The 23,335-nt window shown below is 37.5% G+C and overlaps 2 protein-coding genes across 2 annotated transcripts; both read right to left on the reverse strand.

Moving 5' to 3' along the window:
* Positions 1-552: 552 nt before the first annotated feature.
* Positions 553-4,696, reverse strand: noxo1a (NADPH oxidase organizer 1a). The gene is made up of 8 exons (XM_067382672.1): positions 4,581-4,696; positions 3,963-4,043; positions 3,785-3,857; positions 3,526-3,709; positions 3,246-3,433; positions 3,053-3,160; positions 2,007-2,124; positions 553-1,745 (listed from the first exon to the last, which is right to left on the reverse strand). The coding sequence occupies exons 1-8, from the start codon at positions 4,644-4,646 to the stop codon at positions 1,127-1,129; spliced, it is 1,437 nt and encodes a 478-aa protein (XP_067238773.1). The 5' UTR covers positions 4,647-4,696; the 3' UTR covers positions 553-1,126.
* Positions 4,697-10,666: 5,970 nt separating this feature from the next.
* Positions 10,667-23,081, reverse strand: gid4 (GID complex subunit 4 homolog). Its single transcript, XM_067382673.1, has 6 exons — positions 22,617-23,081; positions 19,149-19,208; positions 14,659-14,766; positions 14,434-14,535; positions 13,681-13,811; positions 10,667-13,269 (listed from the first exon to the last, which is right to left on the reverse strand). Exons 1-6 carry the CDS (start codon positions 22,803-22,805, stop codon positions 13,206-13,208), a joined length of 654 nt encoding a protein of 217 aa, XP_067238774.1. The 5' UTR covers positions 22,806-23,081; the 3' UTR covers positions 10,667-13,205.
* Between the last annotated feature and the right edge of the window lie 254 nt (positions 23,082-23,335).

The following is a 23,335-nucleotide window of genomic DNA, read 5'->3' on the forward strand; positions in this document are numbered from 1 at the left end:
TGAGGCTCATGTTTATAACAGTAATCTTTTATAACAGGACTCATTTAAATTTTTATTAATCGTCTGGTTTTAGCACAGTTTCTGTCAAACACAGCACATCTAGTTTATAATATGTGATCATAAACGTGCATTTAATTAATTACTTATTTAATCGATTATCAGCACTAATATAAAGTAATTTACATTATTTTTTGCTACATTTTTGCTAATGCTTACATTACTTTTTCTCACCCAGGATGGGCTTGCTTTGTTTTTTAATAACAAAAAAAGTTATATTTTTGGCAAATGTAAAGGCCCTTTCACACCAAAAGTTAAACAAATAAGCCTCAGGCTGAAGGAAACACAAATTCAGTCAATAAATAGGAAAACAAAGTAATATGCATTACTTATTTGAAAAAGTAGCCATGTTGTTGTAAATTTAAAAGTAATGCACCACTTTATTAATTGAAAAAAAGTCTGATTACGTAACTCATGTTACTTGTAATGCTTTATCCCAACGCTGGTAATAACATACTTGTTAACCGGTTCAGGTGTATTTAATTAGGATTTAAGTTAAACCATGAAGGAAAATTGTCCTCCAAGAGCAGGATTGGACACCCCTGCAAAAAATAAAACTTCAAAAATACAGTCTTTAGTACAACTATTTTATTTTACATTTACAGGCAATCAACATTGGGGAAATATGCAAGAAAATCAATTCTCTAAAGAGTGTACAGTATTCAAGTATAATATATGTCAAGATATGCAATGCATATAAGGTACAAGTTATATTTTCCACTATGGAAAAGATTTTACGTCAAAAAGAAAAACTAGGAAAGACCTAAATCTTGGATAAATATTCTGTAAAAGATTGTAATACACTTTATAGACCGTGTCTGATCCAAAGAGCAGTGTCTTTAGTAGATTATCATTTGCAACATACATAATATTCTGTTCCAAGAATAAGAACTAAATTTAGTTCTAAATAGAATAAGGTGTAACGTATTTGTGTGCACAAGAATCTTCATAATTTGTCCATCAAATAATCACATTAGCATCACACAAGTGTTCTGGTGATGAACAGTAACTCTTGTTTGGACCTGTTCTTCTCAAACAAGTACAGTGCTGGACATCGCACTGAGCTGACCTAACTGGTTCTTTGCAGGTTTTTGCGTGTTACGGTGGTGCAGCGTTTGAGTATCTCCTGAGCTTGGGGTCTGGGTGGCACCTTGGGAGTGGAGGGCATCTTGCTGAGACTGGGGTCTGATCGGCTGCTGATCATCTTGCCTTCTGTGAGACTTTCAGGGCTCAGGCTGCCAGAAGAGTCAAGTGTAGGGGTGCGACTCCGGCGGAATTGCTCTTCTGCGTCTGAACGATTTAGTGAATCAGTGCCAGAGAAGCTGCTTTCGTCGCTGAACTCTTCGCTGTCCTCACTCAGACTCCTTTGCTGACTGTTCTCAACAAATTGCACTCGGATTGATGGTGGAGTCAGCTGTGTCGAACGAGCATCCGGCAGTCTACCCATTGAACGTGACATCTGCTTATCTCTAAGGTCCAGGGTGCTTCCTGAAGGTAGACGCAGGTTACCCTGGGATCTGCTTAACTCACGGCTGGAAGCCTGCAGGGAATTGTCTCCAGGAAGTTGAAGCTGTGCCAAGTCAAGTGTGGAGCTGGTCATCTCCCTCTGAGCGGGCATCATGCGAATCCGTGGGTTATTGTACGGTTGCAGGTACATAGATGGTACAAAGCCCGCTTTTCGATTGTACCTGAGAAAGAGAGATAAAACAGTGTCATACCTCGAGGAATGGGTACTGGGTAATTCAATCTAATTCTTTGGAAATAAACGAGAAAGAAGCATGGTCTGCACAAACTGCCAAAACCAGTCTGCAAAAATGAGGATGTAAAGCAAGTGCCAAGTTTCATCAAGCTTTTTCTACATGACAAAAGACCAGATAAAACATTCCAGCCCGTTAGATAACTGGCATTTATTGAAGCTGGTTACAGGAAGAAACAATAAGGAGATTTACCTTACTATCCACCAGCCATTGTCAGACTTCTGTAACACCTCCACCACAGACCCAATCTCAACTGATATTTCATCACTGTTCATGGCTTTGTAATTTTTGGCAGCAACATAAAAAATACCTGAAGAAGGGAAAAAATAATAAGATTAGTTTAAGAATGACCTGGTCAACAAATGAATTCATTCTTAATACACAACGGCATGGGTTTCCAATCCCGCTCCTGATGGGCCACTGTCCTGCAGAGTTTACCTAAAGCAACTTAAAGCCTGCAACCTTAGCCGAAAAAAGCGTACTGTTGCGGTATGCAGAGAAGGAGGCTAGAGCCCATTTTTTTAATGGATGTCAATGAAGGACAGGCTTCATTACACTGAATAAACTGCTCATTTAATGAAAGGACAGCCCATCAGCTAATCTCCAACATGTTTGCTCTTAAACATTCGTTTTGGATTGAAGTATTTTTAGTCACGGACAATTGCCCAATAGGTATGATTCAGTTTAGGGCTCTTTTTATTCATTTCTATGGTATCCGCAAACCGTGATTGACTGTTTGCACAACTCTGAATGAAATTCAGGCTGTAATGTGATTAGTTATCAAGGTACACACAATTTAGGTTACACAGTTACACTTTCTCCAATGGTTGCATCTCCCAACAATAAGACCAATTCTGGTTTAACCCCAATCCTAATAAAACACACCTGAACAAGCTAATCAAGGTTTTCAGAAATGCTACAAACTTTCAGGCAAGTATTTTGGGGCAGGTCTGTAGGATGTTGGCCTTCAGGAGCAAGACTGGATACCCTATACAAGGGTAATTATTTAGTCTGGATTTAAAATTGCATTCCCAGTCATTTGCAACAAACTGAGTGACAAGAGTTCATTAATTCTCAGTGAGACTTAGTGATATAAGTATACTTGGGTTATATAAACTGTGGTTTCCAAAGCAAGGTTGATTCAGAGCTAAGTAAAGAATGTGAAACATTCACAATGTGGCCAAACTGGTTTTATTTCCAGACTAACGTAGCCAGAAAAACACTAAACCAGTCCTTACTTCCATCCTCCATCACATCAGGACCGTCATCACTCATCTCAGCTCTCTTTAGATACGGAGCAGGAAACCAGGCTAGATGTTTGGCTTCATTCTCCACCAGCCACCATCCTGACCAGACAAAGTCAAAAACAACTAGGTCAGCAAACAACAAAGAGCGTTTATAGAGGCTTCATGCTTCTAAACGAGTTCTCACCTTTTTGGTCTTTAATAAGCACATCCACAGTCTCATCCACTTCTACCTTGAAGGGGCGATTCTTGGTATCCTTGGTCTCATAAGTAGCTATGCAGCGATATGTTTCAGTAACAAAGGGTTGAGTAACATCATTGTTCGTTAAAACTTTGCTACTGTCCAGAGAAGTCTCTGATGGCATGATCACGATACTGCAGAACAAAAAAGAATTTTTAAATATCTACGTGAAAATTTTAATATGTACTTCTTTTTTGCTTTGCTTGTTTTTGCATTACTAGCTTACCTGTTTTTTGCAAAGTCAGAATTGAGGTCCTGGGATTTGGGAAGCAGGAACTGGATGAACTCGGAGGTCTGGCAGATACGGGGATCGCTCTTCAGCAGTTCACTACAGTATTCTTCCAGAGCCTTCAGTCTGAGCACCGACTTACTGGGGCTCCACTTCTGCATGTTTTTCTGCACTCTTGCAGCTGCAAATGCAGTTTTAAAATTAAAACTGTGCTTAAATTTGCATTGTTTTAAGGAGCAACTGGTAGAGTATTTACCTTTAAATTTGGGAATAATCCTTCCTGACCTTTTAAAGGGGTTTGAAGAAGGGAATTTCTTCTTGAGTTGTCTCTACAGAAATAAGCAGGGAGATGTTATTCTTCTCAACTGAAGTAAACATATATGCAGCTTTAAAGAAACAGGCCATTGTTTTCAGATGAAATGAAGGAGACTCACATGCAGCGTCTTGAAGTCTTCAAGCGATCTGTAAACGGTGATCTCATTTTGATCTGACCAGAGAACAGTGGTCATGTACAACTGGGAAGAAAAGGAAGAGTATTATCAATGCTTCTTTTAAATTACATCAAAGCTCTCGCTATACATTACAATCTTCATGTTATTGTGTATTTACGGTATGTACTGAATGATGTTAATTGCCTACCACCCATAAGAGAGTCTATCCCTGTTTCTATCTGATGTGACTCTTAAAAATTACATATTCTAGTTTTAATAAATCATGTATGTTTTATTATTTGAAGAATAAAAAGTTAACTACCACATGAAGCACATTTTTAGGTTAACTGTGACCAAAAACAAACAAAATGTTTTATAGTGTGAACTACTTTTAAATGTCTCATGGAGCTGTTTGTAATTAATTTATCATTATTATTATTATAGTATTTATTTATATTATTATATCAATTAATTATACTATAGGCCTACTATTCAATTTGAATAATATGTAGTTTAAAATTGTAACATTCTCTCAAACATCATCAAGAATTTCATTCAAAACAATGGTAATGTGTCTACTTAACAATGCATGCAAAATGTAAAAAATATCATGTCTCTTACTTTCGCTGCTTCTTTTTGCATTACTCCAACAAGCTGAATATTGACGGGATATCTTTGCTCCTCCATACTGATCAGGTTATAGGCTACTATAGTAGATGTGTTGTCTGCAGCTCTTGCTCTGATGTTTGACTGACTGACTGACTGCTCCTCTTTCTTTTTATTATTGTTCCAGTCAGAGGCGGGAACAGGTGAGCGGCGCGCCCACGTACGCATCAACCACGCTCCCGCTGCAATTTCACGAACCGGAGAGTCCGTTATTACGTCACCAATATTCCTTGGAAAGAGCCAAGAATAGCCAACCATGTAAGTGCCAAAGCTTCTTTCTTTCTTTCTATATAATAATAATAATAATAATAATAATATGTTTATTTTTTATAGCGCCTTTCAAGAAGCCAAGGTCCCTTCACAAAAATAATACAATCAATTGACAAACAAAATATATCTATCTATATCTGTCTCTGTCTCTCTGTTTGTTTAAAATGCATATTGTGGCCTGATCTACGCACTAATAGACAGTGTGAAGAAATAAAAAGGTCACTGATGTAAAATAGTGTAAAATATATTTTGTCAGGTAGGCCTAAATGTGCTTCATGAAAGTATTTGGACTTATGAAATCAGTTTTACAGTGGCCCTTCTCCACATCAAAGCAGTGTCATCACTGTGTCATAGAACAATGTCCATAAGTTTGTGCTGATGTGCACGTACACAGACAAACTGACATTCCAGGAAATAGAAGATAAAAAAGAAAGTATTTATGTTAGTGTTAAAAGAAGCTTTAAGGAAATGGACGTAAGGCAGGGTTTCCTTTCCGAAATGTGCCCAACCTACACCTTTGCTTACCTTAACATGTTTTCACACTTCAACCCTGCTGCATTGACTGACTCACTGAAAACCCCATGAAATATCAGATTTTTTTTTTTTTTTTTTCCTGTGCTAATGTTATAATTGTTGATCTCTTCATTAATCTTGGTTTTTGCCAAAGTTCTTATTATTATTGCTCATATTTAGGGATATTTAAGAAAAAGAAAACATAATCCTGCACTGTTTGTGCTCATTTATACCTTAATTCTTGTGGCTTATTGAAAAAAATTGTGCTTTTACTTATGATCAGATTGAAAATATGACCTGAGCAGGAGCTCAGAACTACAATAGCCACATCTATCATTTAAATTTAATTACATTTAATGTCATAACAGATTTTTAAACCCATTTTATCATGGCAGGTAAAAAAAAATTGTTGGTTTAACTTAAAAAAGAAAGTTACTGTCAGAGTCCTCATGTTTCTGTGTTTCCCCTGTGACCTAGTTTCCCAGTGTGTCTGATTATTTGATTCCATTCACCTGTTCTGTTAATTACATGATTTGCTCCCTTGCTTGTATTTAGTCCCTTGTTCTCCCTCAGTCTTCGTCCGTTCTCATCTATGTTATACGTTGTTGTGTTCTCCCTGTTCTGGATTTTGTTTATTAAAGGGTTAGTTCACCCAAAAATGAAAATAATGTCATTTATTATTCATGTCGTTCTACACCCTTAAGACCTTCGTTAATCTCCGGAACACAAATTGAGATATTTTAGTTGAAATCCGATGGCTCCGTGAGGCCTTCATAGCCAGCAATGACATTTCCTCTCTCAAGATCCATTAATGTACTAAAAACATATTTAAATCAGTAAATGTGAGTACAGTGGTTCAATATTAATATTATAAAGTGACGAGAATATTTTTGGTGTGCCAAAAAACAAAACAAAATAAGGACTTATTTAGTGGTGGCCGATTTCAAAACACTACTTCAGGAAGCTTCGGAGCATAATGAATCAGCGTGTTGAATCAGTGGTTCGGAGCGCCAAAGTCATGTGATTTCAGCAGTTTGGCGGTTTGACACGTGATCTGAATCATGATTCGACACAAAAGATTCACAACGCTCCGAAGCTTCATGTAGCAGTGTTTTGAAATCGGCCATCACTATATAAGTCGTTATTTTGTTTTGTTTTTTAATTCACTTTATAATATTAATATTGAACCACTGTACTCACATGGACTGATTTAAATATGTTTTTAGTACATTTATGGATCTTGAGAGAGGAAATGTCATTGCTCCCTATAGAGGCCTCACAGAGCCATCGGATTTTAACACAAATATCTTTATTTGTGTTCCGAAGATTAACAAAGGTCTTACGGGTGTGGAACGACATGATGGTGAGTAATAAATTACATTATTTTCATTTTTGGGTGAAATAACCCTTTAAATTCTATTTCTTGGACTATTCCTGTCGTGTGCTTCATTCTACAAGACAGTTACCTGGTTGCCTTAAAATTTTTGAGTTAATACAATGAAGGTGATTAGTTTAATCAACAGAAACTCAAAATATTATGTTATCTGAACCACATTAATTATTGAAGTTGATCTGACAATGAGATATTTACATAAGAAATAGGTATTATAAACTCAAAAAACAGAAAAAAGTGGAACAACAATCGATCCGAAAAGTAATAAAACTGACCATGCACAGAAAATATTCTATACAAAAAAATCATGGCAACAATGATCAAGCTTCAGTAATAAAATTAGATTCAGTATTTTAGCAGATAAACACACTAAATGCAAATAAAGAGCCTTTATTTTTATTATCTCCCTGCCATGTTTTATTTACCATGCTCATTAGTCTGCCAACTTTATTTCTCAACTTCCAAGCAACCTCTTGGCAACCACCCAGAACACCCTAGTGATGTTTAGGCAAGCATTTCTGACACTGCAAATGAGAATGCCAGTTTACTACACATTTTACTTGGATCTCTGACTTTGAAAGGGGTTGCCAAACCACTGACAGAGATAATCTTTTGCATCCCATAACAAATCTTTTAGGTTTATGCTGTGATTTGAAAGTTTCAAGCCTTTCCTCTGATATTGCATATCAAATGTAAACTCCATATAGGCTGAGTGAAGCAGGTGAATGTGGTTAGCTAAACTAACACCGCTGGTCAGCAGCTACAACCACAGGTAGTAGTGATAAGGCTTTCCCAGAGACATGGATATCAAACAAAGCAGGATCAGACCAGTTGCATATTTGTGATTCTCTTAACAAAGTCTGTGAATTTTCAGCCCAAGTTTAATCTTTTCTCCTATTAAAGCTTGATGTCACAATCCCCCTCTTTGGACATAATGGGTGGAGCTTGACGTCATGCTCTCCTTCTCTGGACGTAATGGGTGGAGCTTGATGTCACGATCTCCTTCTCACGATCCCCCTCTCTGGATATAATGGGTGGAGCTTGACGTCACGCTTTCCCTCTATGGACTTAATGGGTGGAGCTTGACATCATGCTCTCCTTCTCTGGATGTAATGGGTGGAGCTTGACGTCACGCTTTCCCTCTTTGGACGTAATGGGTGGAGCTTGATGTCACGCTCTCTTTCTCTGGACGTAATGGGTGTAGCTTGACGTCACGATCCCACTCTCTGGATATAATGGGTGGAGCTTGATGTCATGCTCTCCTTCTCTGGATGTAATGGGTGGAGCTTGACGTCACCTTGACGTCACGCTCTCCTTCTCTGGACGTAATGGGTGGAGCTTGACGTCACGCTCTCCTTCTCTGGACGTAATGGGTGGAGCTTGACGTCACGCTCTCCTTCTCTGGACGTAATGGGTGGAGCTTGACGTCACGCTCTCCTTCTCTGGACGTAATGGGTGGAGCTTGACGTCACGCTCTCCTTCTCTGGACGTAATGGGTGGAGCTTGACGTCACGCTCTCCTTCTCTGGACGTAATGGGTGGAGCTTGACGTCACGCTCTCCTTCTCTGGACGTAATGGGTGGAGCTTGACGTCACGCTCTCCTTCTCTGGACGTAATGGGTGGAGCTTGACGTCACGCTCTCCTTCTCTGGACGTAATGGGTGGAGCTTGACATCACGCTCTCCTTCTCTGGACGTAATGGGTGGAGCTTGACGTCACGCTCTCCTTCTCTGGACGTAATGGGTGGAGCTTGACGTCACGCTCTCCTTCTCTGGACGTAATGGGTGGAGCTTGACGTCACGCTCTCCTTCTCTGGACGTAATGGGTGGAGCTTGACGTCACGCTCTCCTTCTCTGGATGTAATGGGTGGAGCTTGACGTCACGCTCTCCTTCTCTGGACGTAATGGGTGGAGCTTGACGTCACGCTCTCCTTCTCTGGACGTAATGGGTGGAGCTTGACGTCACGCTCTCCTTCTCTGGACGTAATGGGTGGAGCTTGACGTCACGCTCTCCTTCTCTGGATGTAATGGGTGGAGCTTGACGTCACGCTCTCCTTCTCTGGACGTAATGGGTGGAGCTTGACGTCACGCTCTCCTTCTCTGGACGTAATGGGTGGAGCTTGACGTCACGCTCTCCTTCTCTGGACGTAATGGGTGGAGCTTGACGTCACAATCTCCTTCTCTGGACGTAATGGGTGGAGCTTGACGTCACGCTCTCCTTCTCTGGATGTAATGGGTGGAGCTTGACGTCACACTCTCCTTCTCTGGACGTAATGGGTGGAGCTTGACGTCACACTCTCCTTCTCTGGACGTAATGGGTGGAGCTTGACGTCACGCTCTCCTTCTCTGGATGTAATGGGTGGAGCTTGACGTCACAATCTCCTTCTCTGGACGTAATGGGTGGAGCTTGACGTCACGCTCTCCTTCTCTGGATGTAATGGGTGGAGCTTGACGTCACAATCTCCTTCTCTGGACGTAATGGGTGGAGCTTGACGTCACGCTCTCCTTCTCTGGATGTAATGGGTGGAGCTTGACGTCACAATCTCCTTCTCTGGACGTAATGGGTGGAGCTTGACTCACGCTCTCCTTCTCTGGATGTAATGGGTGGAGCTTGACGTCACAATCTCCTTCTCTGGATGTAATGGGTGGAGCTTGACGTCACGCTCTCTTTCTCTGGATATAATGGGTGGAGCTTGATGTCACGCTCTCCTTCTCTGGACGTACTGGGTGGAGCTTGACGTCACTCTCTCCCTCTTTGGACATAATGGTTTTTATTACAGGTTTTTATTACATTGACATCACATCCATCATGTATCATTCACAGTTATGCAGGTGTTTAACATTATTATGTAACCTGAAGTAACTTGATTTCTTCCTTTAAGACTCTCATTGTGAAAGGAAGATAAATAGTAAGTGGCCTCTTCCCGAAGACCATCATTTCCTGCTGTGAATCATCTGAGTCGCTCTTGTCTTCACAGAATAATAAAGGGAATTGTGTGTTATTGGCTTTTTGACGTTAAGTACATTGTGAATCATGTAATATGCTGGGAAATATGTTATTGCCCTATTACTGTAGAATTGCTCTTAGTCACAAGACATAATTAAGTGATAAAAGTGAAATGCTAGTGTAAGGTAATTATCAATTTCTCTTCCTTGAATTACATGTATAGTTAACACACACACACACACGTATACACACAATGTATTCTGTCATAACCAGGCACCTTGCTGAAATAAACTAAGCATAATGAGGTTGTCTAATAAAGTGGTGAACTACTGTTTAAAAATGTGTAGTTGGCATTCAGAATATATAGCGTAGTATAGAACACAGCCCGTGTACTGAAGAGATGATACTACGCCATCCAGTGGTTGAAAGAGCTGCTTACATTTCCTGAAAGGAGCCTTCATATCTTTGTGTATTACTGCATTATAACACAAAATCACTCTTTCATTTCATGTTCTGTCTGCAGTTTGCCTTGAGAATTTTTTATCCATACACTCTTAAAAAAATAAAGGTTCTTTATTGACATTGAGGGACCTTTAACATCCATGCAACCACTAAATGTTCTTCATACTTAAGGGTCCATTTACACAACAGTTTTCAATGAAAAACTGAAAACTTTTTATGCCGTTCATTTAAACGACAGTAATGTTTAGGAGTCCTGAAAATGCAAAATTTTGAAAACGGGTTTCAAAGTGCAGGTTTTTGAAAACGATACCATTATCGTCTCCGTGTAAACTACAAAAACACTACAAAAACAGTAACGTCATACTCATGAGTATTACTGTTAAGTCTATAGGTGCGTAGTGTTTCTTTACACTAAAGAGACAAAGAAAGAGAGGAAAAAAACACTTTTGGGACCTTTATTTTGATTTTTGTATCCAGTACTCCCCAAAAGACCAACTCAAATCTGTGTTCAATAGTATTTATTTTCTTATCCTTTTGTGCCAATAAAAAGATCACTCATTATTGTAAAGAATTAAATCATTTGTGTACACCACAAACAGCCCTATTATGTACATTTGTACTGTAACAGCATGTGCAGTGGCCTTTCATTTTCTTAGCATTTATTTAAATAAATCTTGACCTTCAGGCAGCAGATTATTAGGTGCAACAAACAAAACATCCCACATATTCATAAACATCTTTCTGAAACCACGTTTCTGCTTTTGTTAGGGACAACAAAATAAATAAAATGGGGAAAAATGTCAAATTTACACATTTGCAAAAAATGCCAATTATTGGGTGTGTTTGGGCATGTGATGAGCCTATATATAGTCTTACTTTGTATGTACAAAATGTACATTAGACGTCTCAACATAGCTAAGTTGAAATGTGGTGTGAACCTGTTCAATACTCACTAGTCTACAATTAAAAAGGAGGTTTTGGTGGATGAGGTACAGCAATCTTTCTTTTCAAACTCCTCAAACACTTTCATAACCTGAACACACATTTGTATAAGTCTTTCTGTCTGTACAGAGCTTAAACTAATGCTTATAAAAGTGGTTTCATAGACAAATCTCTGACTTTTAAGGCAAAGGGTTTGACTAAAGCTTAACTGGACGCACGCACATGGGTATCATAAATGTTTCTCCCAAACTTCCAACACCTCACGAGAGGCTTCCTTAAAGCCTCAGCCGTTATATTTTGTGCACTGCTAGACTGTAAAAGATGCAGATCACAGCCATCAAAAACGAGTCGAGGCTGATGGGTGGTTTAAAAGAACAGTGTTGTCCATCATCTGGACTGTTTGATTTTAAAAATCTTCCTGAGCCTTCCAATAAAAACACTTGCTTATCCATCAAGACATCTTCGGCAAGGACTGAAAGCGACGTCTGTGCATCTCCAGCCTTGCGCTTCGACACGCCACGTGACACTGGTGCGAAAATCAATCAATACTCTCTGAGCTGTGAATATTAAAGTGAACAAGTGAGAAGATAATTGCATGGAAGCCCGTTTCTGCCTTAAAACAATAAAAAGGAAACTGCGACTTTTTAAAATCACTGCGACTTATTTTTCTGGAACAATTCTTTTCGTTTTTTAACCAGAATACTGGAATTCTGAGTATATTATATATATATATATATAAAATCTATCTCACAATTATGACTTTATTTTCCTTTACCAATATACCAGAATTCTGAGTTTCTCTTGCAATTTCTTTTACATCTTGCAATAATGAGTTTACATCTCGCAATTCTGACATATTTTTGCCGAATTCTGAGTTTATATCTCACATTACTGACTTTTTCTCAGAATTGTGAGATATAAACTCACAAAAGTGAGCAAAAGGTCAGAACCATGAGATGTTAACTCAGAATTGCAAGAAAAAAGTTAGAATTGTGAAATGTAAACTCTGAATTCTGACTTTTCTTCAAAATTACAGGTATGTTGCAATTCTGATTAGAAAAACGTCAAACAAGGTGTTGAATAAAAGCATTCCAAGTATTAAGAAAAATAAAGTTAGAACTGTGTGATTAAAAAGTCACAATTACCTATTTTATTTTATCATTTTTTTTATTCTGTGGCAAAAACAAGCCTCCATATACTTGAGATTCTTACAAGCTGAGATTTTTCAGGTTGCATAGCAAAACAAGGAGCGTAAAACTACCAACAGATTTTTTTTTTTTTTTTAAACCAGAAATGTTTCATCCAAAGCAGCTCTACAAATAGCTTGACCACCATGGGATAATATATACCTCTTGCCAAAACACCTGACTCCATTTCACTTCATAATAAAAAATATATCACATGTAGAAGCAAAAGACCCAGCTGTTATATATGTGACTTTTGATGATACACCTTACGTTAATAAAAAACGTCCGAGGGCCAAGCAAGCCACAGACAATAGCAACTCTCTGTATCCATCATATCGCACACTGAATCTTTGATACGTCTGTAAAAGACATCCCCAGTGTCTGTATACACGGCCACAGTCATTTACACAGTCTTTTCATCACAGAATGATTAAAAATAAATTAAAACAAATTTCAAAATTTCTAGATTGGCCATGCTGTTTTATCAAATTACAAGGCGAAAAGAAAAAAAATATCACAATTGGCTCTTCCATCCAGAAAAACTGTGATTTTAATCCCCAAACCTTAAGGATAAAAATGGTTTTCTAAGATGACCGGAGGACAGAAGCATTAAAAAATCAGAAACATAAAAGAAAAACCAAAACGCTAACACTGCTGCGAATCCCCGATTCCCACTCGCTTGATCGGCCTTTGTACAGTCTCCTGAAAGAGTTCTCCATCATCTGTACCTCCATTTTATTCGTTCATTGAGGGGAGAGGACAGCCGAGTCCTTGGCGTAATCATTAGACAGTTCCTCTCTTTCACTCATGTCCATTTCCTCTGTCCACTGCAGATTCACCCTCTTGCTGTGACGCGAGGACTTCAGTGTCACCGGAACTCATAGATGGGTGCGCTGTGTTCAGGGACGTGTGTGAGGTTCAGAGACTGATACCTGATGATAAAAATATGATGAATAAAAATTGTGTTCTTGGGACTAGGCGATATATACAGAATATTTATCATAAATCTTGGCCATATTCCAGAATGGCAAAGCCAAAATTCATCAGGCTCAAATTGTGAGAAAGCATGAAGAATCATTTTCACACATGAATTGGCACCTCTGAGACCTTAATTTCATTGAAAGTCTTTGGGATGTGCTGGAGGAGACTTTACAGAGTGCTCACCTCTTGCATTGTCAATACAAGATCTTCACCAAAAATTGATGCACCTCTTGATGAAAATAACATCACAACATTTATTTCCATCAAGAGGTGCATCAATTTTTGGTCCAGATCTTGTATTGACAATGCAAGAATTGAGGACTCTGTAAAGTCTACACACACATCTTTAAATATTTATATACCATTCAGAGCTTCTGTGGTAGTAGTAACCCTCTATGGTGGCTGTAGACTTCTGGAAACAGATGTAGTAGAAGCCAGCGAAGGAAGCACCGCTGATGTCTTTGATTGTGTGATCTGGAACTAGGAACTGCTCCTGAACCGGACAAACAACATTTTACAGCTGGATTATTTGATTATTTACATTAATTTCACCAGATTTGTATATTTACACAAAGCAGCTTTTATGGATTTTTTTTAATATACGCTACTGTTCAAACGTTTGGGGTCGGTGAGATTTGATTACATTTTTAAAAGAAGTCAACCAGGCTGCATTTATTTGATCAAAAATACAGTAAAAACAGTAATATTGTAAAATATATTTTTACTATTTAACCATTTTAATATATTTTGAAGTGAAATTTATTCTTATGATGGCAAAGTTGAATTTTCAGCATCACCACTGCAGGCTTCAGTCACATGAGGACTTCAGAAATCATTTTAATATGCTGATTTGATGCTCAAGAAACTTATCTGATTATTATCAATGATGAAAACCGTTTCATATTTTTGTGAAAACCATGATACTTCACAAGATTTTTTGATAAAAAGAAAGTTCAAAAGAACAGCGTTTATTTGAAACTCAACTTCAGTGTAAAAGTATTGCTGGATAAAAGTAGTAATTTCTCTCAAACCACAACTAAATCTTTATTGACCCCGAACTTGTGAACGGTAGTGTATGTGATTTCAGACATAAATAAAATAAATAAATACCATACCTTCCACCGCATGAAGACATAGTCACTGTTCTTTAGTTCTTCATAGTCGAAATCGTCTGAATTAAAGCTTTTTGCGTACTGATAAAATGCTTGAAACTTCCCCTGAGGAAAAAACAACAACATATTTAACAGATCAGTTTCTATTATGAACCACACTTGAGTCATGATAATGATTCATAATCATTATGCTTTATACACACAATGAATCACCACTTATATTATTACCCAGTGCTTTCTGTCGACATCCTCATCAGCATCCCATTTCCTGGTTAAAAAAGGCCGTTTCTTGCTTATGATCTCCCCAGCAAAGAATGTAGTAAGGGTGGGATATTCCTAAAGAAGGCAGAGCAGGTTGAGTAACTCTTTCTCTTCTGTGTGTTTTGCAGTGATCTATAATGTTGTCTGACATTATACTTATGATAGTCAAACAAATTTTTCTCAAAATATAAAACTAAACAACATTGTGAATTCACAATGTCAGTGCACTTTTTATTGGCCATTAAGTTTTCTAAAGAATATGTCACTCATTAGACCGTGATCTTGTGATGTTTTTTTTTTAATAGTGTCTATTATTTAACTTCAGTATGCTGGGTTTTTCCTGTATTGAAAATATTTTGGCGGCCACCAAAATGAATCTTTGTAACGCCAAAAGTTAATTTGATCATTTAATGTGACGACACCTGAGAAATAAGTTAGTGATCTTAGTGAAATTATAATCCGTCAAATAAAATCAGCCAAAATGCAGAACCACCACAAAACTAATAATAATTGTGTTTTCATAATATGTAGACATAAATTAAATTGGAGAAACTTATGAAAAGATGCCTTTCAATTAATCAAATAGCAAGCGGAGCTCTGCAGCCATTTACTTGTTATAATGATAATTTTACTTTTAAAACTGTATTTTCGAACAGATGGAAAAAATCTTACACTAAACATTGGCAAATTGTCCATTTTATCTCCATGAATGAAAGTTCGAGACATGTACGGAAGAGGATTAGGGCCAAGCAATGATAAAAAAAATAATCTCGAGATTAAAGTTGTTAAATTTCGAGAAAATAGTCGAGATAAAATGTTGAGAATAAACTCGTTAAATTATGAGAATAAAGTCATTAAATTACGAGAAAAAAAGTCATAATTTAACGAATTTGTTCTCATAATTTAACAATTTTTTTCTCATAATTTAATGACTTTATTCTCAACATTTTATCTCGACTTTTTTCTCGAAATTTAGCGACATTTCTCATAATTTAACGACCTTTTCCTCGTAATTTAATGAGTTTATTCTCAACATTTTATCTCAACCTTTTTCTCGAAATTTAACGACATTTTTCTCATACTTTAACGAATTTGTTCTTGTAATTTAACGACTTTTTTCTCGTAATTGAATGAGTTTATTCTCAACATTTTAACGACATTTTTCTCATACTTTAACGAATTTGTTCTCGTAATTTAACGACTTTTTTCTCTTAATTTAATGAGTTTATTCTCAACATTTTATCTCGACTTTTTTCTTGAAATTTAACAGGTTTTTTCTCGTAATTTAACAAGTTTATTCTCAACATTTTATCTCAACCTTTTTCTCGAAATTTAACAAGTTTTTTCCGTAATTTAATGAGTTTTTTTCTCAATTTCTCTCGAACTTTAATCTCGAGATGGTCTTATTTTTTTATTATTGCTTGGCCCTAATCCTCTTCCATAGACATGGATCTTTTTTAAGGTGAATTTTATATAAAGAGTTATTTTGGGGGGGAAAAGAAAAACTAAAATATTTTTTATTTATTTAAAGCTGCTGTCCGTAACATTTTTTTGTGTTCAAAATGTACAAAAATTATATACTGAGAATGTACAACATGAATCCATTTTCCAAATTGTGTTTTTGTCTTATCCTGAATCATTATGGTACACTTATAATAAGTGTTTATATTCTGACTATTTCAGACCGGACTGGTAGGACTCGCCGCAGAGTATCACAATGACTGCGTGACTTGCCATAGACATACAAGGAGAAAAGTAGCTCCGGCCACAATGTTCTTCTGCAAGACACGTGCAGTTCTGTTTATTAACCGCTAGAGGGCCAAAAATCACGGACTGCAGCTTTAAAATATATAATGCTATATAATGGTATAATGCTATTTCATGTATTCTGACTTATTAACACTGTTAAAGAATTGGATTCTTATGCTAAACATGGCCAAAGTTTCAAAACATGAGTTGGACGTATGACGGATTATTTCTGTGCCACAAATACTCTTCCAAATCCTTACAGGATTCGGGATCTTTTTTTGAGCATCGGCCTGAGTGAGGTCAACAAGGTCGGAATTCCTTGTACGGGCACTTCTCCTGGAAGAGCGCGCACAGACGTCAACCAGAGCGAGAGAGCAAGAACACGCCCATCAACACGCGTTTGTGTTTACAGAAGTCGTCGGCAGTGCTGCACAGGTCACCGGACTTCACAAAATCAACAATGTCACCAAAGAAGTGTGTTTTTGGTTGTGAGGGATAGATAACCTTGCTTCCCAAAGAACCCAGCGTTAAGTGGAGCTGAGAGTTTTGTGCTCACGCAATACATTGATGCGCTCCCGATATTTTTTTTAAAATAACCATAGAAACTGAAAGTTGCAATCGCGTTTTTATTGGTTAAAATGAATGGAGAATATCTTTATCAGAGAATATCTGTTTTCCATGGCTGCTCAAGCCCTCAGGATCGGCGCTTATAGTTTCATATACAAGGCCCAGTTCCAAGCTGAGATTGGCAGGAACTGTGTGTGATAACCCCCCTTTAAAGAAATTTAAAACATAATAAATCCCTCAAAACTAGACAAATGTAAAATCAAAACTAATAAAGTGAATACAATTACATTTCTTTAAACAAAAAAACAAGATGCTCCACACATGTAAATGATAACTGATTATGTGAAGCAGCATTTACTGTGAACAGAGCCGCTCGAGACGCATGTAACCTACATGCATGTAAATAATTAAAGCACATATTAAACCCAAAGCGCATATATTCATTTAATTGAATCACAGCCTTTTTGAATTCACAACAGCACTATGCTATATTATGATTTTAAATAGACTTAATACATCATGCAGCCTTGGAAAACAGTCTAATAATGCAGTTCATTGAATGCGCCACTTCCGGTGTTGCGGTTAATCGACACGGGTAAACTGCACTTTTCAAATCAGTCACTCAGGGACTTTACATTTACATTCAAACAGAAAGATTTTTGAATATAAAATAGTTCTCAGCACTTTGTTTTATGATCTGTCCTGATAATAATTTATTTCATGAATAAACAGGATAGTTAATAGGATAGTAAATAGGTAGTTAATATTACAACCTGTTTCTTTGAATATATTTTGGATTTATTGTCAGTACAGGGCTCTCAGTTCACAAGGGCAGGGTACTTTGTACTGTGTGTGTGGATGACCATGTTCGTCCACCACCGAAGACTATTTTTGATCCAGGAAAAACCCTCATTATGGCATTAAAGTTGGCAAGTCAAATTAATTTCCATGAATCAGTTTATATTGTCCATTTAAAATGACTAACTCAAAACTCTGATTCAAATGATTCACTCTCACCCTCGCCCAAAATTGTTTACTTAAGCATGTAGTATTTTTCATACATTAGAATGTTTTAATAAAAATATAAATTACCCTTCAGAAGATTTTTTTTTTAAAGAAATCAATAGTTTTTGCATTAAATTGATAAAAAAAAAAATGACAGTAAAGACATTTATAATGTTACAAAATATTTCAAATTAATGCTGTTCTTTTTGAACTTTCTATTCATGAAAAAATACTGAAAAAAGTACCACAGTTTCCACATATTAAGCATCACAACTGTTTTCAACATTAATAATAATCATAAATGTTTCTTGAGCATCAAATCATCATATTAGATTGATTTCTGAAGGATCATGTGACACTGAAGACTGGAGTAATGATGCTGAAAATTCAGCTTTGATCACGGGAATAAATTACATATTAAAATATGTTCAAATAGAAAAAAGTTATTTAAATTATAATAATATTTCACAGTATTACTGTCTTTACTGTATTTTTGATCAAATAAATGCAGCTTTGATGATCATAAGGGACTTTTTGAAAATATTAGCAGATCCAAACTTCTGAACCGTAGTCATGTAGGTAAATATTGATGTTTATTACTCTGTACTGTTATACTTGTGCATATCAATGAAAATGAGTAAATATCATCAAAATGGTCATTGTTGTTCTTGCATTAAACATTTTGAAGCTACTTGTTCGAAGATCGATTGGAAATATTTCAGGAAAATTGCACAAATATCAAAATAAATACAGACCGTATCATATCGGTTTCATATTTCCTTTGAAACACTACCACTGAGAAGCAGATCAATAAATGAGTTTCCCAATTTAGTGCATTAGGCTTCTTAAAGTGGACCTAAGATTCTGTATCTTGATCAAATCAAAGACTGATAGTGCGAGGACAGCAGCACTTTAAAGATCAGTGTCCAAATCCCTGGTGCTCCAGTACTGCACAAAGACAATAAGACCACAAAAGCAGAATCTCCATTCAGACAGACAACAAGAGTGTGTTGTGTGTATGTCATGCCCTGTCATAAACCATTATAAGATCAACAGCTACTAAAACACACTGCAGGTCACAGTATGATTACATCAATAGAAATGCGGTCACATTGACCACAACAAGCCCGTCTCACCTCTGTCAGCCCTTTGATCTTGAGATATCCACACAGGTATGAGTCCTCCATGGTCACATGCTGTGGGTCCAAAGCAAAGGGTTTTAAAATCAGTCAAACTAATGATGTACTTGGCACAACTCCAGACCACAAGAACAGATCTGCTAATGTGGGTCAGTTAATAACATTCAACAAAAATCTCTCAAAACACTAATCTGGACTCAAATGTGAAGATATGACTCTCTCTTCTTGCCCTATTTAACTTAAAAATGGGTAACTGATCCATACTGATTACATCTCCAAATTCACAGACATGCAATATTAGACCCATTACATTATGAGCACCAATAATAACAAGAGTAAACAACCTAAACAGCATTTTTGGACTCGAAACCTACATAGTAAGCTGGCTACCTACAAACAAACAGCATTTGTAAACTTCATACTCATACAATATAGTGAGCTGCCTACCTACAAACAAACAGCATTTGTGGACTTCATACTCATATTATATAGTGAGCTGCCTACCTAAACAGTATTTTTGGACTCAAAACCTACATAGTACCTACAAAACCTACAAACAAACAAACAAACAGCATTTGTGGACTTCATACTCTCTATAGTGAGCTGCCTACCTAAACAGCATTTTTGGACTCAAAACCTACACAGTAAGCTGGCTACCTACAAACAAACAGCATTTGTGGACTTCATACTCATACTATATAGTGAGCTGCCTACCTAAACAGTATTTTTGGACTCAAAACCTACATAGTAAGCTGGCTACCTACAAACAAACAAACAGCATTTGTGGACTTCATACTCTCTATAGTGAGCTGCCTACCTAAACAGCATTTTTGGACTCAAAACCTACACAGTAAGCTGGCTACCTACAAACAAACAGCATTTGTAAACTTCATACTCATACAATATAGTGAGCTGCCTACCTAAACAGTATTTTTGGACTTCATACTCATACTATATAGTGAGCTGCCTACCTAAACAGTATTTTTGGACTCAAAACCTACATAGTAAGCTGGCTACCTACAAACAAACAGCATTTGTGGACTTCATACTCTCTATAGTGAGCTGCCTACCTAAACAGCATTTTTGGACTCAAAACCTACACAGTAAGCTGGCTACCTACAAACAAACAGCATTTGTGGACTTCATACTCATACTATATAGTGAGATGCCTACCTACACAGTATTTTTGGACTCAAAACCTACACAGTAAGCTGGCTACCTACAAACAAACAGCATTTGTGGACTTCATACTCATACTATATAGTGAGCTGCCTACCTAAACAGCATTTTTGGACTCAAAACCTACATAGTAAGCTGGCTACCTACAAACAAACAGCATTTGTGGACTTCATACTCATACTATATAGTGAGCTGCCTACCTAAACAGTATTTTTGGACTCAAAACCTACATAGTAAGCTGGCTACCTACAAACAAACAGCATTTGTGGACTTCATACTCTCTATAGTGAGCTGCCTACCTAAACAGCATTTTTGGACTCAAAACCTACACAGTAAGCTGGCTACCTACAAACAAACAGCATTTGTAAACTTCATACTCATACAATATAGTGAGCTGCCTACCTAAACAGTATTTTTGGACTTCATACTCATACTATATAGTGAGCTGCCTACCTAAACAGTATTTTTGGACTCAAAACCTACATAGTAAGCTGGCTACCTACAAACAAACAGCATTTGTGGACTTCATACTCTCTATAGTGAGCTGCCTACCTAAACAGCATTTTTGGACTCAAAACCTACACAGTAAGCTGGCTACCTACAAACAAACAGCATTTGTGGACTTCATACTCATACTATATAGTGAGATGCCTACCTACACAGTATTTTTGGACTCAAAACCTACACAGTAAGCTGGCTACCTACAAACAAACAGCATTTGTGGACTTCATACTCATACTATATAGTGAGCTGCCTACCTAAACAGCATTTTTGGACTCAAAACCTACATAGTAAGCTGGCTACCTACAAACAAACAGCATTTGTGGACTTCATACTCATACTATATAGTGAGCTGCCTACCTAAACAGTATTTTTGGACTCAAAACCTACATAGTAAGCTGGCTACCTACAAACAAACAGCATTTGTGGACTTCATACTCTCTATAGTGAGCTGCCTACCTAAACAGCATTTTTGGACTCAAAACCTACACAGTAAGCTGGCTACCTACAAACAAACAGCATTTGTAAACTTCATACTCATACTATATAGTGAGCTGCCTACCTAAACAGCATTTTTGGACTCAAAACCTACATAGTAAGCTGGCTACCTACAAACAAACAAACAGCATTTATGGGCTTCATACTCTCACTATAGTGAGCTGCCTACCTAAGCAGCATTTTTGGACTCAAAACCTACATAGTAAGCTGGCTACCTACAAACAAACAAACAGCATTTATGGGCTTCATACTCTCACTATAGTGAGCTGTCTACCTAAACAGTATTTTTTGACTCAAAACCTACACAGTAAGCTGGCTACCTACAAACAAACAGCATTTGTGGACTTCATACTCATACTATATAGTGAGCTGCCTACCTAAACAGCATTTTTGGACTCAAAACCTACATAGTAAGCTGGCTACCTACAAACAAACAGCATTTGTGGACTTCATACTCTCTATAGTGAGCTGCCTACCTAAACAGCATTTTTGGACTCAAAACCTACATAGTAAGCTGGCTACCTACAAACAAACAGCATTTGTGGACTTCATACTCTCTATAGTGAGCTGCCTACCTAAACAGCATTTTTGGACTCAAAACCTACACAGTAAGCTGGCTACCTACAAACAAACAGCATTTGTAAACTTCATACTCATACTATATAGTGAGCTGCCTACCTAAACAGCATTTTTGGACTCAAAACCTACATAGTAAGCTGGCTACCTACAAACAAACAAACAGCATTTATGGGCTTCATACTCTCACTATAGTGAGCTGTCTACCTAAACAGTATTTTTTGACTCAAAAAACCTACATAGTAGGCTGCCTACATGCAGAGAAACTGGTTGTCAGCATATTATTTTTGAGCTTCATATTCGCATTTTTTGACTCAAAACGTACATAGTAGGCTCATAACTACAAACAAACAAACAAACAAACAAACAGTATGCTTGTTTCAAAGTTTCACAACCTAGTGAGCTGCCAATCTAGACAGCAGTTTTGGACTCAAAACCTACCTACAAACAAACTGGTAGCCAGACTACTATTTTGGGGCTTCATGGTCTCACAACCTATAGAGCGGTCTACCTAGACAGCATTTTTGACTCAAAACCTACCTAACGTAGTATACTCCCTACTAGCAAACAAACATCATTTTTGGGCTTCATAGTTTCACAACCTAGTGAGCTGCCTGTAACCTAAACAGCAGTCATTTGAATTCGCAGAATGCTGCCTAGGTAAGCAGCTCACTCCTTACTGAGCATATCCACAGAGAGCAAAGTGTTTACCTGCAGAACCACCTCGACATCATAGGAGTTTCCTTTGCTCTTCTGGTGCCCGCGGAACTGGGAGCCGCTGTAGAGTAGAGAGGTGTTGACGCCGGGCTGATGGGTATTGATCGGCGGGGGCGGAACGAGAGAGGCCGAGGCCATGCAGGCCAACGACGAGCCCAGACAGCAGTCGGTACGGACCGGCATGTTTGATCGCTTCTGCGGGGAAGTCCCCGAGCACAACCAGCTGAGCGTCACTTATCTGAGACCCAGGAAGAGAAGAAAACGCGTAACTGACAGCGCAGTGCGTGAGTTTCGGAGTTTCTCCCGCAGGACGCGCGGTTACGTCCCTCAGAGCAGAATGAAGGCGCTCAACAGCGAGTCATGTGATCCAGCATGCTGTTCTCTGATTGGATGACGGGCATTACGGAACAATGACTCTGGATGCTCATTGGCTGCTTTGGAAAAGGCATGATGGGATTTGTAGTACCATTTCAAGAAAGTGTTACTGTGGAAATGCAGAGAATCTCTAATGTTGTGACAGCTGTTTCCAAACAATTAATTTGCCAATAAAACATGTTTAACGACGTAATATATATATATATATATATATATATATATATATATATATATATATATATATATATATATATATATATATATATATTATACACACACTACATTTTAATAATACAATTTAAAACAATTTAAATGTAAAAAAATAACTTTTTTATATG

Source organism: Chanodichthys erythropterus, chromosome 3, assembly GCF_024489055.1.
Source record: "Chanodichthys erythropterus isolate Z2021 chromosome 3, ASM2448905v1, whole genome shotgun sequence".
In the NCBI taxonomy this organism is placed as follows: Eukaryota; Metazoa; Chordata; class Actinopteri; order Cypriniformes; family Xenocyprididae; genus Chanodichthys; species Chanodichthys erythropterus.